Source organism: Myotis brandtii, unplaced genomic scaffold (assembly GCF_000412655.1).
Source record: "Myotis brandtii unplaced genomic scaffold, ASM41265v1 scaffold155, whole genome shotgun sequence".
In the NCBI taxonomy this organism is placed as follows: Eukaryota; Metazoa; Chordata; class Mammalia; order Chiroptera; family Vespertilionidae; genus Myotis; species Myotis brandtii.
Genome location: NW_005355621.1, coordinates 1,041,450 through 1,060,717, shown reverse-complemented (window position 1 = coordinate 1,060,717; position 19,268 = coordinate 1,041,450). Strand labels below are relative to the sequence as shown.

Sequence of the window (19,268 nt, the reverse complement as noted above, 5' to 3'; positions counted from 1 at the left end):
TATGTTAGGACATACTAACAGTAAACCATTCAATTACATAAATATCATGTTCATAAATTATTTTAATAACATGAGTTCTTAAAAGATAACACAGATGCTAGTCAACTGGCCCATATATCCAGGATGAGTAAGCTCCAAGCTAGGAAAGTGGGAGATGGGGGATAGAACTACCTAAGACAATACAGTGTAATTCAGGTACTTACTGAAAGAGATAAGAGGCATCCCTAATATAAATTCACCTTTATAGGTATCCCTATAGCAGCGACAAAAACAGTGCCAGGTCCTTCTTGTAGTCTCAGGGAAATTCACATATTCTAGACGCTGCCAACAAATCGGTGCACAAATGTCAAGTCTGAAATAACCAAGCTTCCACCTGATTTAAACTATGCCGCAAAGAAGATATGTACTCACCCAGCAATACCCAGCAGATAGGTGCCCAACTCAACCTGAAGGTGACACTGATTTTTGCACTTACAAAGCAGAGCAAATAGGTCTTGTTGGCACTGATTTTGCTATTGAAAAATTGGAGCTAAAGGCAACTTTGAGAGTAGTCGTAAATGACAGACTTTGCATGGCGTGTGGTGGGTTTTTTACATTGTTTGCCTTTCTGTGCTTTCTAACATTTGCTCTCACTAATAACAGTCAATGACAAAGCTGTGTGGAGATCAGCAGTGGGCATTCCAAAGCAGGAATGCAAAGAATGAAGCCATTCTTTATGCATCTTACATGTTTGTCTTAAGTTTCTTCTCTCTTCTCACTGTTACTGGTTTTGGTTTTGGTATTTTTTTGTTTGTTTGTTTTTTTGAGGTAAACAAGAAGCCGTAAGCCAAAGTAGACTAAATGCAGTACAAGTCAAGGAACATTTATTAATGTTAGCAAGGCATTGTGCTAGGAAGATGAGGGAGATTGGTGAACATGACAAGCTCTGCCTCTGGAAAGCTCACATTCTAGTGAAGGAAATCTATTCTAGAAGAAAATAATGACAAAATAAGGTATGTGTTGAACTGTAAGCACCCAGGAAAAGGAGCAGTTCATTCTGTCTGGATTGTTTCACAGGAAAGGTAGCATTTGTGCTGATCCTTAAAGTGTAAGAGGCATTTAATAGACAGGTGGAGAAATGACCATTCATTCGGGGTGGAGGGAAACTTACTCTGGTTAAAATAAATCTTTGGTATTCACATACTACATCTTTCTTCTAAAGAGCTCAGGTTGTTTTATCATTACTTGATTAATATATTTTCAAATTTATCATTGGGGGAAGCAAGTCCCAAAGAATTTCCCCAAACATTTCCAAACTAATGTCTGGTGATAATCCATTTCCTTTAACAGTTTACAAAACATTTCACATGCGTTCTCTTTCTAGCTTCATAATAAAGTGAGGCTAGGAACTCCATTATCCAGAACTCAAGACTTTTGCTTTGTCTGCTGTGCTACTGTGTCTGTCTGTGAGAGTCAGTGTTGGCCAGAATACTTCCTGGTCATTTTCTTCAGCATTGTGCTGCTGGTCAGCTCCCTCAACTGTCCTCCAAGGATGTCCTGCATCCCACCAAGTCTTCATTGCACTAAAAGTGTACTATAGCTTCATCTGATTAACTTTCCTTCTCAGAAATGGAATCATTCTCTCCTGGGCCTGAATTGAAAGGCACGTGAGTCAAGGATAGGGTTGGAGGTGATGTGGCCAATGAATGGACACTAGACACTTCCTTTTTTCCATCCATAGGAGAGCAGATGTGAAGGACCTGCACCAGGATGGTGGTTAGCAACAGTGGCCCGTGCCAAAGCACTTACCAAAGTGCTGACTAAGGTTGGTCATGCCAAATACTGTTACTGAGCCTGGTGTAGGGTATAGAAGATATTCACTTCCAAAACTGTAAAACCACCAATGCAAAAATTAAAATTACATTTCCATTTGCCTCCATGCTGGACATAGCTACTGCCTCGAGGAGCTCACCATCCTAGCAGCTTTATCTTACCTAGCTTTCCAAGGACTCTGGAGAGATTAGTGCTCAAACATTTTCTCCCCATTGAATACCAACTGACTTAGTAGTATTCCAAGTGGTTTGTTTGTTTTTAAGTAAAAGGATTGTATTTGGAACAGATGTAGATAAGGGGGTTGGCAGTGGACCTGGGGGTCTTAAGAGTTTGAGAATAATCTGAGCCCTATTAATCCCATCATGTCTAGCTAGTACAGTGCCTTGTATCCTGTGGTTTCCCCAGTGTGTGAGAAAATAACACAGCTGATCCCCAAATCGAAGGTCAGTTTTCTGTTCTATAAAATAGCCTATATGGTTTACAACTATAAAGTATACTTTTGGCAGTTCATTTCTTGGCCAAATGTCATAAAATTCAGAACTAGAAAAGAATTCTATAAAGGTTTGGCCCATGACTAGCTAATTTAAATATCAGGCTTCATAATTTATTTTATAGAGAAATAAAATTATAATATTTATCAAACATAAACATTCAGGCTTGAGGCATGAGATTAGAGAAAGCTTCATTTGACAGTTTTAATGTGAGAGCAGAGGTGAAAGGGGGATGAAACTTGCCTGCCTCTCCACCTCCTCTTTCTTTCTCTGAATTGGAAAAAGCATAAGCCTGCAATTTAAGCAGGAGATTAGAATGGGGATTGTGTGTGGTTAAGCAAGTCCAGTGTAGCTAATACAATTGCATTCACCTTAGCTACAGCACACAACTCGTATATAATAATGCAGCCTCCTCCAAAAAGGAGAGAGAGGATTGATTGGCTTAAGCTTAAACTAACCAAGGGAAATAATATTTCAAGTTTGTTTTGACTTTTCTAATCCCCTCTAGTTCCTTAGTTGGAACCAGGACTGATGAATCTTACACCCCACCCTTACCCCATTACTTTTTAACAAGGTCCATTGCCTTTTCGCTTCGATATTCTATCAAAATCATCTAAAGTTTACATGTGTATAAATAAATAATAATTGTTTTCCCATTTCTTCCTTGTCTTATCTAATACTTTTTTATTCATTCATTTATTTATTGCCAATCATTGTGTAGTATTTGGGACATGGCTTTCTTAATAAATGCAGGTACCAAATGTGGAATAGTTCCTTTTAATCCAAAGATTATTTTTAAACTTACTAAAGTTGGGATAAGTGCTTTATGACTAAAAAGTAATAAATATGTAATTTTTTTCTTGTAAATAAGTTATTTTTCTCTGCTTACAAAAGTAACAACTGTGATTACACCCACCTTTTTGATGAGTTAGTCAAGGAAATGCTTTTCAGGTATACTTCAGAAATGTGGGCCAATCTTTAAAGCATTGTGAGATCTATTGTAGGAACTAAAGTATAAAGTTTTAATTGTTTACATCAGAAAATCCTTTAGCTCTCCTCTGTCCAAGTGGTAACCACCAGCCATAAATGACTGTTGAACACTTGAAATATGGTTAGTCTGAATTGGGATGTCCTATAAGTTTTAAATACTCAGACTTTCAAAGACTCAGTACAACAAGAATTAAAATATCTCATTTGTTTAATATAGATTTTACATTGATATTTTATGATATACTAAAAGTAATTTATCTATCTTTTCTTACTTTTTCAGTGTGTCTACCAGAGCATTTAAGATGACATATTTGGCTTACGTTTTGTAGCTTACATTATATTTTCATTAGACAGCACTGTTTCACATCATTAACATACACCCTGAGGTTGCTTGGAAGTCCAATTAAGGGAACTGGGATCCAGTTAAATTAATGTACTTTTAAAGTGGGAGGTGAGGATTAATTTGAGAAACTTGATATTGTATGTTGCTAGGGTATAGAGGGCCCTTCCTTGATAGACAACTCTGAAGGAGGATGTCATGCTACCTTTGTCTTGCCTGTTGGTAGTCATTGTCCTTTAACTCTAATAGGAATGACTACTTTGAGCTCTTGGTTTAAGCACTAGCTGAAATGGCTTTTGACTTTCTGCTCTCTTAGTTACCCTCCTTGTTTAACTTTTAAGTCTTTCTATTTTGGAAGAACATATAACAACTTCTATTTCTTCTGCTTTATTCAGTAGTGTCATTTGGCATACTGACCTCTTATTATTTATTTTGTTAATTGGACAATAGGATAGAAAAATTCTGTAAAGAAATTACCAAGAAATAATAAAGAACACCTTTATTTAGGGAAAAAAATGGATTTTATTCTTCTAGCACTATCCCTAACCTCATTCTCTGTATTTTAACCATGCTGCTTACTGTGAGGTGGGTAGCAAATTTTTAGAAGCTTTGCATGTGGTCTTCTAACAGAATTGAGAACAATAATAATAGACTAATATTTATATAGTGCTTTAAAGTTTTTAAAAAGTGCTTCAATATATATTATCTCCATTGATCATTGAAACAGCCCTGTGACTTAGGTAGGGAAAGGTGTTTTACTGAAGAGTAAGTGGGACCAATGTTTATATGACTGACCCAAGGCCCGGCATCTGGTTAATGACATAGGCAGGACTCAATTCTTAGTCTTCAGACTCCAGATCATGTTATCTTGAAAATTACCAACACCTCTTAAAAATTTGTCAGTCTGATTATTTTTAATAAAACATTCTAAATTTTAAACAAGCACAAAGCATAAAAACAGATGGTAAGCATATTTTCCTGAGAAGAGACTTTAGGTTTGGAGGGCATATATTCCTACTCTTTCATTCCATCATTGATTTGAGCTCTTTTCAAATACCAGGTTAGGAGCTAAATAAATAGCCTATGCTTAAAAAAAAACAAAACAAAACAAACACACAGCTTTATATAGAGGAAACCAGTAAAACTCCTGTGAGTCTATAGTAACATAAGGTGTCTTTTTAAAAAAATAAGGTCTCAGTTTTGAAAAGAGAATGATTTTAGGTATTCTAACAAATTCTTATACTTAGTATGATCACATTAAGCAAACATAACTTTAAAAAGGCTTCCCTTTGCGACTGTTTAGGCAACTCCCAATTGCCTTCACAAAATGGAAGGATGTGGGATGGACAGTATGCCATTTGTCTTGGGAGTGATATTTTTATGCTACATGTTTAACCTTCCCAATTGTACCCATTCCCAAAGCATGATAGTGAGGGCTGAAGGAAGGGCCTCAGACTAATTTTTAAAAGATGCAGCCTGAATACCTAGAATTTGCTGTGGAAAAGCCATCCTATACCTCCTACCTACTTGGTTAGTGGCTTAGTGAAAAACCAGTATAACCAGGCAGCCCTGGGAAGCCATTAGATGAAAAATATAAGGAGAGATGAAGGATCAGAGTCCAAAGGACACTTTCACAGTATGTAACTAAACATGTTAACCAGGGCCAGAGGTTGTAATGTTATTTCTGTGAGGGGAAAAAAAGTTAAAATCACTTTTAAGAATGTCCCAAGTTACTGGGAAACCCACTGTACTTCAGTGAATTGGGGACTATTGTAGAGATGCTGAAATCTTGAAACAAGATGCACTCTGATACTTGGAATTGTAGCAGAGATTACAGAGCTGCTTTCTCCAGGCCATCACAGGCTCCATTCTTGCAAGGCATTTTTGGAAAAGCTCTGTGTTAATTAAAAGGCTTTACTTATATACCAATTTCTCATCCTATCTCTCAAATGTGAAAAGGAATTAAATATGAAATGGCTAATTTAAAATGTCAGGGTTCTTTTTTCCAAGCCAACCTTGCATTAAGAGCAGGAATCCCTGGGCCAAAGAAATGGTTCCCAATTATCCCATCCTGGGTTTTGTTATACATTGTACAGAAGTCAACAAAACAAGTATGTAACAGAACCTGCCTAAATAACAGCCACCCTCATTAAAAACAGAGAATTAATCAGGGGATGATTGAAGGAAGCAATGCCTCATAGGTTCCCCCCTTTTCTTCCTTTCTAATCATAGAACAAAATATGTTACATAAAAGGATAGAAACTATTATGCAGTACTCAATTAGAGGGAGGTGAATAGGTCTCTAACATGCTGTTTTATCAAAAGAGCAGACCGGTGTTTGCATGACTGTTGTTTCATTACAGACCCTGTCATTAATTCCATGTGTCAATACTGCCCTGTAGTACACAGAGCAGACAAGAAAGAAGAGCCCTTGAAAACAAGGGAATGATTTTTGAGTCGTTATCAAGCTAAGTGGCAAGCGGGAAGCTGAAACTCGTATAGGTAAATTCGAAGGGACTCTTGGGAGATCTGCAAGTGGGAAACAAGAATGCATTTTACCAACTGCTTAATTATGTCCTGTTTTTCAACAAGTACACTTGAATTGAATGCTTTGTTTGTATTGCACAAAAACATGTGCTGTGGGCAAGAGTATTCTCTTGCTTCCAGGTCAAGTAAGATGTTGTATACACATACACATCTGGCCTCTTCTATAACGTGCTATTGGGTATGTTAGCATCTGAGCCCCAATATTGCACTGTCATTTCTGGGGGAAAGAGTTACATAGGAACCAGAAGCCCTAAAAGGTGCAATCTTCTCTAAGGTTCTGTGAAGTTTATATAAGCCCAGGCATCCCAGAGGACCATTCTTACAGGGAAATAGTGGAGCAGATATATGTTAAAGTATATCTGAAGAAAGAGAAACATACCAGAAAATTTTAAACATGGTATAAGTTCCATAATCTCCCACCCCTAACTCTTTAAGAAAGTATTTTTTGGTTTCCATGAGCAGTCCCAAGGGTTAGGCTGGGGCAAAATAGGGTTTCCTTTCTTGGACGTGCTTTATCTGTGTCCTTGTGCCTGGCCAAACCCTTATAGATTATGGTTCCTTATCGTTTAGTAAGATCAAATTTCTAAATGATGTTTCGTTCCAGTTGAACATTCTTGGAGGCTTATCTCTTCCCTGGCCAGATGCCTGATCAGATGAGAAGCCCGCCATGATACTGTCACAGTGCCTAGAATGGGCTCTTTATCCAGTAGACATCACTGTACTTTTTGATGATAACGAGGGCAGTCTTAACTTGTGTTAAGGCCTGTGTATAGCATTGAAGGTAAGTATGAAGGAGTTGTTGCTATGTGACTATCTTAATCCTGATGCACATTTCAATATACAGTATCTGTGTACATATATCTGACACCCTTAGATGGGACCTTCATAATTTAGGACCAGTGATTCTTCATGAGATAGCCTGTTTATTGAGGGCCATGATTGAGTTTAGGTCCTTCCTTGTAACCGTTGCCATTGCTTTGACTTACTTTGTAATCATTCTAATCATCCGCTGATAGTTTTGCAGAAAGGATTTCTGGGTTTGGTGTATGTCAGTGACAACTAGGTAGGATGCTGTGTTTGACTGTTAGGCTTAGAATACATTAAAACAAATGCTTAGCAGTATTGAGTTTTAGTGTCTTAAAAACCTAGCAGGTTTTTTTTAATAGATCAAAATTTTATTTAGTAGCCTAATATTTAGACTCTTAGCATAGAATCTGGGGGATCATCTTGTCCAACCCCTTCATTTTATAGATGAGGAGACTCAAGCCCAGAGAAGGAAATGACTTGCCCAAGGACACCCAGCAAGTTAGTGGAAGATCTGAGATTAGAATCTAGACCTCCTGGTGCTCCATGTTAGAAGCTGAGTCTATACCATTTAGTGGTTGGGAGCTCCAGGCTGTACGGTACAAAGGGGGCCTGACTTCTGCTGGATGTCATGATGCCTCAGCAGGGAAATAATTACACTTAAAATAATATGAGAATGATTCCTGACAAATGGTTCGCTGTCATTCTCCATTGATGCTATGACCCATGTATTCTTTCAGTAAGCATGTTGAGCACCTGCTGTGTGCTCCATCCTATACAGATCATATATAGGTATGCAGATCACAGCCAGGTAAGACATGGACTCTGCCCTCAAGTTGCTCACAGTCTACTAGAGAAACCCCTGGAAGGAATTTCCTATAGAATGCTCATAATACCTTTCCTGCCTCTGTGGGTCTTGATGATGAAAGTGAATCTTCTACCCAGAGATCTAGCTTTTCTCTTGGTTGTGGTTTATTCAGGAGGCCCATAGAACACCTTTCCTTTCTGTGAAAGTGCAAGATGGTATCAACTGCAACAAAATTTAGTTCATACACACTTATTGAGGATCTGCTATCTGCAAGGCACTGTGCTAGACACAGAGGGATATGAAAATGAAAGCATACAACTTTTTTTATATGTCAGTGATACTGTTTCATAGCTTTCAAACTTTGTAAGGAGAATTTTTTTAATGAAAAATTTCTTTAACGTAAGGCCCTTGAAATAGAAGACAAAAATACCTCTGTACTGTAATCCAGACTTGTCAGCCTAGGATTTCGTAGTCTCCTTTGAGATTCTCTTTCATACCCTGTATCTGTTTTGAGCTTTTTTAAAATTTACCTCAGCCAACCCAGCCTGTTTGCCAATCCCTGCACACAACTAACTCTTGTTTCTGTGCCTTTGCTTGACTAATTCTTCTGCTTCTGGGATGCCTTCCTCCCCATGATCCATATTCATCACTGCCATTACAGTCTGGCCCTGCGTCTATCGCCTGCAAGGAGCCTGTGACCAGCCTCCCCATCTCCTGTGTCCCTCCCACGTGTACATATGATTGGTGGAGCAACATGTCCGTGGTATTCATTAATGCCTCCCATTCTCTGTCCATATATCTTGCTGATCTAGATACAACAGAGCTGATAAAATGAAACAGTCTAGTATAACCAGGTCATGTATCAGACCTTTTAGGAGTGAGTCCCTGGATCAAAGATTTCATTTTGCTATTTGGGGGCTGTTAGTTGTATGACAGAGAGGAAGAATATTAGAAATATTAAGATGGAGGTTTGAAGAGTAAGCCCGAGAGCTATAAGAAAAAACAGTCACATATCTGTCTGTAAGTGACCCTCTCTCTTTGTCCTTTGAACAGATTTGAGTTGCAATAGGGTGTGTTGTGAACCAACCACCAGGCGAGGGCAAGGAGGGCTCTGCCTGTTACTCTCTCGAGCTTGTGGATCTGCTGTTCTGTAATTCTTTTACTATCGTTTAATGTGCGTGTGTGTTCTCTTCTGAACTGGCTGAAAGCTTCTTGAGGACAGGGACCATGTCTTTTATTTGCTTCTGCACATTCTTCTCCCACTTAATTCCCAGAGTGCCCTAAGGAGCGTGGGGAAACTTTCCGTAAGCACGTGACAGGAAATGCCACTGTGGGTTCCAACGACACTCCAGCCATTGCACCTAGCACTTTAGGTGTATAATGACCTTTTGCCCTCATGACAATTCAGTGAGGTGGATATTCATATCCCAATTCTACAGACAAGGAAGTGGAAGTTCAGAGAGTTCAAGGTCATATTGCTAGTGAGCGGTGGATCCAGGATTAGAACCTCGGCTGTCTGACCCCAAACCTATATGTGCCTTTCATTATACCACAGTAACACGAATACTTAGGACTCCTTTACAGTTCATGGGAGTCTTTCATTTGAGCTGTAGTTATTACTACTACCACTATTAGTACTATTAATGCTACTACTCACATCCTCACTAGGAAGTAGTTAGAGCTAGCATCATCATCATTCCCATTCCACAGATGGGGAAACAGACTCAGAGACTTGCCCGTCGTCACACAACTGGTAAGTGGAAGAGTTGGGACTTAAAACAGATCTCCTGGCTCCAGATCCTTTTTGTTCCACTCTATCACGTTGCTGCCTTAATTCATTTGCATGAATACATGATTGCGTGGCCAGTGACCACGGACACTTCTCCCACAGAAGTGTTAAGTCCAAGCGTCACATGGAGCCATTTGGAAAAGAAAATAACTCATCCCCTCGGGCGCTCCCATGGTAGTGGAGGTTGAGACAGAGGGCCCAAAAAATGAGTGCTTGGGAAGAATAGTTCGCCAGTAGGAATTAAAATATGGGGCTTTATTCTGTACGTGAATTACTGGCCATAAAACTATTGAATTGTTCTTATTTCCATTGTAAAATTGGATTAAGGAGTAGGGATGAAACTGATGGCCTTGATTTGAACATACTCCTCCTGGGCTTGAACAAGAAAGCTGCTCCCCTGTACAGTTGGTAGCTAGCCCAGCATCATCAAGGGCACGCAGGAGAGTGTGAGGGGTGATGTATGTCCACCAGCAATTCTTCACGATCGTGTTAAAATTTTTCCCGTCTCATCTACTTCCACCTACTCCTGCCTTTACCCCACCCCTCCTTACTGTACCCTCAAGTCCACCAACCTCCTCAGACCTTTGAGCTTTCTTATGCCTTAATGTTTCATTCCCAGCAAAGTGTCCCCCTTTTCCTTTTGTATCAGTTATTAGTATATAGTGTCCAATGTCAGAATCCTCCAGCCATGGTTAGAAAACTGTGATAAAAGTATAGATGTGCGTTGTGTGCATCAGTGCTGGAGAGAAGTTTTAATGGAAGCAGATTATTTCGAGCTCTCCACTAAACATTTCCACCCGGTTGTCATGCAAGGACCTCATGCTCTTCATGTCCTGAAGATGTCAGCGTCTCCCCAGCAGACCTGCTCCATCTGCTGTGTCCTTGCTGCAGGCATGATGTGGCCGTCACATGGTCAGTGAGTGGGAAGCACAGGGACACTCTGTTCACCAGCCAGCCCCTGCCCTCCCAGTGGGTCACAGGTCTACCTCAGAGACGTAGCCTTGACTTCCCACATCACAGCCATAGTCCAGCTTCCTGTTTCCCTCACACATGGTGATCGTGCATCCTAATGACTTGTCTCTGCCAGTGCCCCTACCAGTGTGCCCCACACACACCCTGCCGCCAGAGACCGCTCCCCCGAGACAGCCTGCCTGGGCATTTAGGGCACTTGACCACTAGATCCCCAGCTACCCTTGCAGCCTTGCCTCCTTCCACTCCTTCACGGACCCTCGCCACTCCCCATACACGGGCCTTTCACAGCTTCAGAGACAGCAAAGAAACCAATGACCCAAAAAGCTCTACAAAGTCACACAAGTAAATGGGACCCTACAGAGCCCTTTACATGCCTCCTGTGCCTGCTGCCGGGCACACGCCTCCCTGGTGTGCCGTCCCAGCTCCCCTGGCAGTGTGGGCTGTGCTCCTCAGGAGCCGCCACAGTCCTTCGTCCGTGATTCTCTTACAGCATTTTACCCCGTTATGTTCTGAGTTACTTTTCATGTATACATTTCACCTGCTCAAGGGGGCAGCTGAGCCGCCTTCTTGTCTCCCATATGTGACGTAGTTCCTGGCACACAGTGTTGAGCAGACACTGACCGGCTGAAGGAGTGAGCTCCCCAGGGCAGTTAGAGCAGGTCACCAGGTGTGTGTGCCGCAGAGCCGGCCGGGATCCAGGGCCCCTGTGTCCCAGGTCCAACTTGGCCACTAGACATGGGACCTTGGGTAAGTCACTCAGTCTCTTCTTAAAGGAGGGGTTGGACTAAATGATCTCTAAGGCCCCTTCAACTTCAGGTTCTATGATTTTGACCCCATTTCTTGGATCAGGAAATGTGTTTCCTACTTTAGAATAAATATTCAGGCGCCTCAGCTTAGCCCGTCAGCTATCCATGTTACTGATTCTTCAAACTGACCAGGCTGCTGTCGGCTTACCAGTGGCCACTGAGCTGGTTCTATGATTTTGACCCCATTTCTTGGATCAGGAAACGTGTTTCCTACTTTAGAATAAATATCAGGCGCCTCAGCTTAGCCCGTCAGCTATCCACGTTACTGATTCTTCAAACTAACCAGGCTGCTATCGGCCTACCAGTGGCCACTGAGCCGCTCTCACGCCCCAGGATGTCTCGCTGGGCTTAGCACCATCACCTGGCGTGTGGCTGGGCGCTCCCCGGAGGCGGCCGCCTCTGTGCTGGCCTGAGGGGACGGCAGCAGAGGTTTATTATTTGCCTTCACTCCAAGTCCCACCAACATTACAGCCGCTGCCATGTGGGTTCTTGGTTGTAGACAAGTTTTCAGGGGGCGATGCCTGTTTTCATGACAAACAAGTTTAAGCAGCTCATGTGCCCATTTCAGCCTCCACTTAGAGCACTGCTGACCTTCGGGCCAGAGTCAGCAACGCAACAGGTCCATTTGCCATAATCTCCATGTAATAAAATAGGAGCCTCTGAAAAGATTAAATAAATCTTTCCTAATGCTTTTTGATTGGCTTAATCAATAATTAATCATCTTTAGATGAGGCTGTAACTTGTGGAGTAGATATAATTGGATTAGCTGGAAAGGGGCAGTTGGGGAGCTTTGAAGAGATTAAAATGGCTGTCAGAACCGTAATTAAACTGCTACAAACAAAAGCAATGGTGTTTTTATAAAAGGAGAGAGAGAGAGAAGGAAAGAAAAGGGAGGGAGAAAGTTGGGGAAGGCCAACTGATTTGAAATGAATCAAGTACCCGTGTATCACTAGAGATTGGAGAGGCAAAATCAGACCTGACGCCTTTATCCGTGGAGTGAAGTCCACATACGTCAGATTAACCGTATGCCTGACCCACTGCGACAGGTGAGGTTTCAGCAGCTTCAGCTTCACTAAAACAAAACGAATCCACAAAAGGAAAAAAAGTGAATTATTAAAAACAGAAGAGACCTGCTCCTTGTCCTGAGCCATTTAGACCTTGACTTTTCATACCTTTAATTGGCTTAGTAGGTTTGGCCTGTGTGAATGAAGTCTTTTATCTCCCTCTTTTTCTCTCCATGCCCCTTTCATCTTTCCTGTTACAAACACACAGAGAGCTTGAGGAAAAATACTTTGTTTTTTAAAGACTTTTCTTTTTAAAAGGATGTGGATTGGGGCGGGAGGGAGGGGTGTGTGTGTGATGCTGGTGAATACTTTTTTTTCTTTCTTTTATCTCTTTTTCCAGAGAGGAGTTGCTTAAACCAATGGGACTAAAACCTGATGGGACAATAACGCCTTTGGAGGAAGCACTCAGCCAGTACTCTGTCATCGAAGAGACCAGCTCCGACACAGACTAAAGCCATCACCTGCTCAATTCAGTCTTGCTTTTATCAGCATCTTTTCTCTGTAGCTCCAGGGGAATCTTTTTTCTCAAACATTTATGCCCTTGCTTTGGCTAGAAACACATTAACTGGTTTACTCATTGAGAATCCAGCATATTTAAGAGGTGATCCTGTGTTTTTGCGATCCTGAGGCATTCATGCAGAGCTGCAGTTAGATGGAGTTGCGGGGGCTAGCAGCAGAATAACGCCATTTCATCGGGATGGAACCGAAGGACTTCACTGTAACACAGCCCTGGTGGAATCTGGCAGGTCATTTGCCAAGATTCTTAGCAGAAGATTTAGCCGCATCCTTCCTCTCACTTGTGTGAGCTGCCCCTCCTGAATCTCTCCAGCAGACAGAGGCATGCGGGAAGCAGAAAGAGCTGCTAAATAAGGGCTGAGGCAAGTGACTTGTTAGATCAGGACTGACGACATGGAAGCCAAGCAGCTGCTCCATAAACCTCGCCCCACTTTTCATTTCAGTTTTGTATAAATATATAGAAATGCACACACACACACACAGCCCCGGACTTGCAAACTGACTGCACTGAAAGTTTGTATGTCACTTACCTAGAACTTCAGAATACATTTCTCCCTATAAAATGACGGTTTAGTTCGGAGGCAGCTACAATGCCTATTTATTCCCTCACGTACCTGAACACTATACCAGAGAACTGAGCCCCCATCTGTATTGCTGCATGGGGAGCATGCATTCTGAGGTCTAACTCGGGTGCCAAGAACACGTGTCCCAGCAGAGGGAATGGGGACTCCTGAGTCCTGGGAGTTCTTTGTGGCCTCTGCTGGGGCAGGGGGTCAACAGCACCCTTTTGTACATATAGGTCATTCATATGTCACATGTTTTAAATGGGGGCTGTGTGTGTGCTGATGTGTGTGTTGTACCTTTCTACCATATGATCAGTTTAACGGTAACCTTATTTATTTAAAAAAAAAAGAAACACAAATAGTTATTGTTAAACTGATCAAGGCTGTTTATTTTTACTTTAAAAATTGGTCATATGAAGTAGAAAATGAATCGGTGAGCCTGGTTAATCAGTGGCTAAAGTTGAAAAGGGGTTGGTTTCCTTTTATATATGTATGTATGTTTGTATACATACATATATACACACATAGATAATGTGCTTAACCACTGCCTTTTAAAACTTTAAATTAAATAAAACATTGGGGTTGATTCAATTTAGCCATCTGTGTGTGTTTCTTTACAGATACATGGGGTAAACTATTTCCCAGTTCATGCTTTTTAAAAGTACTTGTACATCTCACTTAAAATAGCGTCCTTAAGGATAGGCACATGGGGTGTAAGTAAAAATGTCAGTTATCCAGAAATCACTTCTCTGGCAAAACAAAACAGGAATTGAGCTTTTAAATGCCTGTGAGCCTCCACGAGAGATGTCAAAAACTTCCTGCAGTTTGGCTCACCGGAGAGAGCCTCAAGAATCTCTACTAAAATTTGCATACATTTCTAAAATGTTTAGTTATCTGGCTTTTAGGCCCACAGAAAAGTCCCACAGGAGGAGTGGGGAGGAAGGGGGCGGAGTGAGAAAGCTCCTTGCGCTGTCACAAATCTGGGAGAGTCTGTTTCCTGAATGACTCGTATCACAATCGGGCCCATAGACTGATTCTCAAGGATGACCCTGTTTCTTAAAAAAAAAGAATTCAGAACACTCCATAAAAAACTAGGGGGAATACAATACATTTTAGGATTTTCATCCAAAACAGTTGGGAGTAGAAGTTCTTGGTGACTAGTTTTAACAACAGTTAAATGAAACTTGGCAATTCATAATTTTAGATTAAGTGAAAAAAAGCTTAGAAAAGAATTTAAGTATTTTTGTTACTTCATTCTACAAATGCATTTTGAAATATTTTTATAATTTCTACAATCTTATAGCTGTGGCATGCGTGTGGGCCTCCCTAAATGAAGACATGTGCAGCGGGGCAGTGTCTGCCGCTTGCCAGGGTCGGGGTTGAGCAGCCTAACCTGAGTTGCGTTGCCTTTCAGTTCCCCTGCACTGGGCACTAAGTCTTGGTTGTGAAAAAAGAACTTGCAGGGGGAGAGGTTGACAGTGACCACATCCTGCACGTGGACAGAGAACTGACACCTGTTGTGTGCGGGTTTTCTATGTATGTCTCGTCATGTAACCTCATCACATCCATCTCATACTAGACATCATCTCCAAAGAGCCTGTTACCCAGCTTCCCTGGCCCGACCCCCAAACCTGCTCCTTCCCCTTCAACACACTGCCCACCGGGGTCCACGTTGTGCCTCCTATGACTCTGGAATGCTGGGAGAGTGGTAATTCTCAGGCCATTTTAAGCAATAACTATTTCAGCAGAACCAGAGTCAAGAACTTTCTATGTGAAGAGGTGACTTGGTTGAAGTGAGTGGGAAATTTGTTCGATGCATCGCCAGCAAGGACCTGGAGTCCTTAGGCCGGAGCAGGGCTGCAGGCTTTCAGACCCCTGCCTGCATGCCGGCCTGTGGTGGGGGTGACAGAACACACAACTCATGGCCCGCGGCCGCATCCCTCCTGACCTTTGACACCATATGGAGGAATGTGTCCTAAAATAAGGCACTTGAGCTGCTGCTTTGGAGTAACAATCAACAGACACTTGAGACCCTTTTACATGCCTAGTGGTCCCGGGAGGCGGGCAGGACAGATGTTATCCCTTTATAAACAAGGATGCTGGCTGACAAGGACAAGTACTAAGTATCTCCTGAATACCACGTCAGTCTTGCCACCTCCCAGCACTGGGTGTCACCTGTATCGACTTCCTCCCTGCCCCCATTGTAAAAAGTAATATATGTTCATTGTGCAAAGTTTGAAAAATGCCGGAAATAATTTAAAAAATAATTCACCCCAAATCCCACCACCCTGAGAGAAATATCACTGTTAATGTTCTAGTGTATTTCTGTCCTGTGTTTTTTCTATGCATATATAATTTATTTTACTACAAGATTGGGATCACGCTGTATTTACAGATTTGTATCCTGCTTCCTTAACATTGTGAGCATTTTCCCATGTCAATAAATATTCTTCAAAAATTAATGGCTACATGATATTCCGTTATATGAATTGCGGTAAACACTGCTAATTGGCTGTCCGGGTTATTTTTCCTTACTAAACAGAAGACATCGTGACATAACCCTCCCCCCAAAAAAGAAAGGCGCCTGCTATCTTCCTGGGGGCCAGCGTGAGCCCTGGCGCTCCGAACGACAGGAATAGGAGTAGCACGGGAAGAGCAGGTGGCTTTGCAACAGGGCCCTGGTCTGCAGGAGCCTTGGTAGTACCCATCACGACAGTTAGGTGGTTTTGGTCAAGGAGAGGCACTTGAAAATAGCAAGAGATCAGGTGACTTTAAAAAGTCTGCATGTGAAAAAGCAAAGACAAGGTCTCCATCATGTGTACTGCTGTGTGGTTGTGGCAGTAACTTGCTTCACTGTAATTCCCGAGGGGGCTGGGGGCGGTGGGGGGACAGTGCATGAGGATGGCGAGAGGCGGGCTGCTCTTTCAAGAACAGCAAGGTGGCACCGGTCAGAACAAGTGGGTACGTGGCGAGCACAACGTGGAGATGGAACCAGTGACTGGGGCTCTAGGAGCAGAACGTGGGGGGGAGGGAGAGGTGTTAAGTGAGAAGATTCAAGGAAAGGGAGAGGCTTCTAGAGAGGACTTAGGGGGTGTGGCTTTGATGTACTAAGCTGAGCCCCTGCACAGAGTCTTCAAGAAGCAGCAGAGCAGCCTTTCTCAAAGGGAGGGAGGTTAAGCCTCAGTGTCCCAAGCCCTGAATTGTATGCAGTGAACCCACTTCCCTGAGCTCTAGAACGGTGTTAGTCATGCAGCACCCAGGGAAGAGGAAACGGTCGCCCCAGTCATTCCGCGCTCTGTGGTTCAGATGAACCTGGTGGAGAAAGGCTGCCCTAACCAGAGAAGCAGACTCTCCCCCAGGCTTCTGCAGTGACTGTGTTGCCTTTTCGTTGCAGCTCAGTGCAGACCTGGGCCAAGGCTCCAGCTGCATCCAGGTTGCGGGACCGCTGCCTTTTCTGCATTGAAGGGAGCGGCGACAGCTGTGCATACTGTGCGAGTCCTGTGCCAGGCCCTGTGCTGAGCACTTTCGTGCACTTTCTAATTTTATCTTTATAATAACTCACACTTTTCAGATGAGAAAACAAAGGCATGACAAGGTTAAGTATTATGTGCAAGGCACATAGCCAGTAAGTAGCAAAATTTGAACTCAACCCTGTTTAAAATACTATGTTATGTGTTGCCTTGGTGATCAGAGAAAAGTGTAATGAAGTCTTCATTTATTCAGGAGAAAAATTTTCAGACAAGATGGATATGGGAAAAACAGAATTGGGAAAATAATTATAACCCATTCCCCACCCCCCATTTCCATCAGTCAGCAATACCGAGAATCCCACTCAGGAGCCAGCCTCAGAGAGGCCCACACACACAGCACACCGACCCCCATGAATTTGCATCTACTATGTACCAGGCACTGTTCCAGATGTTTGGAGACACAAACATGATTAGAAGTCCCTGTCCCCAGAGCCCACAGGGGGGACGTCCATACCGAAGCCTGTTACAGCACAACCTGCAGCGGACGCCAGGAGGACGCGGGGCTTCCAGAACAAGGTTTCATAAGCGACACCTGCGCCGAGCATGCCTTGCCATGTGGGAGAGACTGCTGCCAGAGCTGCTCAAACAAAAGCTCGGGGCTAGGGCTCTTTTTATTTTTTTAATCTTCACCTGAGGATATGGGTTTTTTTAAGGTTGTTTGTTTTTGTTGATTTGAGAGAGAGAAACTTCAATGTGGGAGAGAAACATTGATCATTGCCTCTAGTCTGTGCCCTGACTGCGAATCAAACCTGCAACCTTTTTGATGCATGGGACAACACTGCAAGCAGCCAAGCCACCCAGCTGGGGCAGGGGCAAAGGGTCTTGACGAGTTTACAGAACCCAAGCAGTTGAGTGTGATTGAAACAAGGGCTCCCGTGTCTCATGATGACATGAGTGACAGCATGTCCGGCAAAGGAAAGGACACAACCAGAAAGACCCCTCTGGCTGCAGCATGGAGATTGGACGGAAGGGACAGAGAAGAGCCCAGGTAGGAGGCTGTTGCATCAGTACACCTGGGGGAAGCGGGGCGGACCGGACCAGTGGCAGGAGGTATGGAAAAGGGGATGGAGTCAAGAAAGGTTTAAATGCCTAAATAAATAAAGTGGGTGTTGGAGAAAGGAAAGAAAGAGCTCATTTAAACTCAGATGAGAATGTATTTGAGGGAAAGATACCCTACAACACTGCTTCTCAACCTGTGAACTAAGCAACTTTGGGTTTGAGAACAAGAGGGTGGAGCTATGAGTTATTTCAAGGAACCTGCAATGTGTATGGTCGCCGAACAGCATTCACACAGTGCATAAACAATGTCTTGGACGTCAACTACTCCTATTTGACAAACACTGCTGATGTGATGAATACAAGTTCACCCATAAGCTGTCCTCAGTTCAGAGCATCCTTTTGCCTATCTGTATTGACTGTATTTTCTCAAATCAAAACATACTGATGATAAGAGCTATCAGGTGAGAGGAGAGCCACAAAGTCCAGGCTTAAAAAAGACTCTCAGGGACAATACCTCCTGCTCTTTCTTTCCAACGTGTGCTCCTCATAATGGCTTCCCACAAAGAAGGGTGGTGAGAAGGGCCGTTCTACCATCAACATTCACAAGCGCATCCAGGGAATGGGCTCCAAGAAGCATGCCCCTTGGGCACCCAAAGAGATCCGGAAATTTGCATGAAGGAGGTAACCCCAGATGTTGGCATTGACACCAGACTCAACAGAGCTGCCTGGGCCAAAGGGATAAGGAATGTTCCATGAGAACGGTTGTCCAGAAAACATAATGAGGATGCAGATTCACCCAACAAGCTCTTTATGCTGGTTACCTACGTACCTGTCACCACTTTCAAAAGTCTACAAACAGTTCATGTGGATGAGAACTAACTGCTGACTGTCGGATAAAGTTAGAAAAATGCAAAAAGCCACACCTCTCATAATTGAAAAGACAGAACCCTTGGTAACAATGATCAGAGACTCCAGCTGAACTAGCACAGCAAGGAAAGAACACGAGTTCTTCTTACGTAGGAAGATGGACAGCCAAGCTGTGGAAAGAATGGAGGGGGTGGGGGGGGGAGGTTCTCAGTTATAGCCAAACCTGGTCCTGTTATATCACACATGGAAATTCTTTTTTCACAATAAATGATAATGTTCAAGCCAACTTTCAGGCCTATTATTTTGTCTTCAAAGTGTAAAAAAAACTAAATAATTTTCTTACTTTTTCTTTCCTTCTGTAACCATTCTA

At 42.7% G+C, this 19,268-nt stretch overlaps 1 protein-coding gene across 1 annotated transcript in view; it reads left to right on the top strand.

Moving 5' to 3' along the window:
* The window catches only part of RIC8B (RIC8 guanine nucleotide exchange factor B), a gene marked incomplete at its 5' end in the record, with an annotated part of 107,753 nt that extends 91,789 nt beyond the window's left edge, over window positions 1-15,964 (top strand). The window contains one exon of the mRNA XM_014536007.1: window positions 12,764-15,964. Coding sequence (XP_014391493.1) covers window positions 12,764-12,875 — 112 coding nt within the window. The remainder of the gene's footprint in view (window positions 1-12,763) is intronic.
* Between the last annotated feature and the right edge of the window lie 3,304 nt (window positions 15,965-19,268).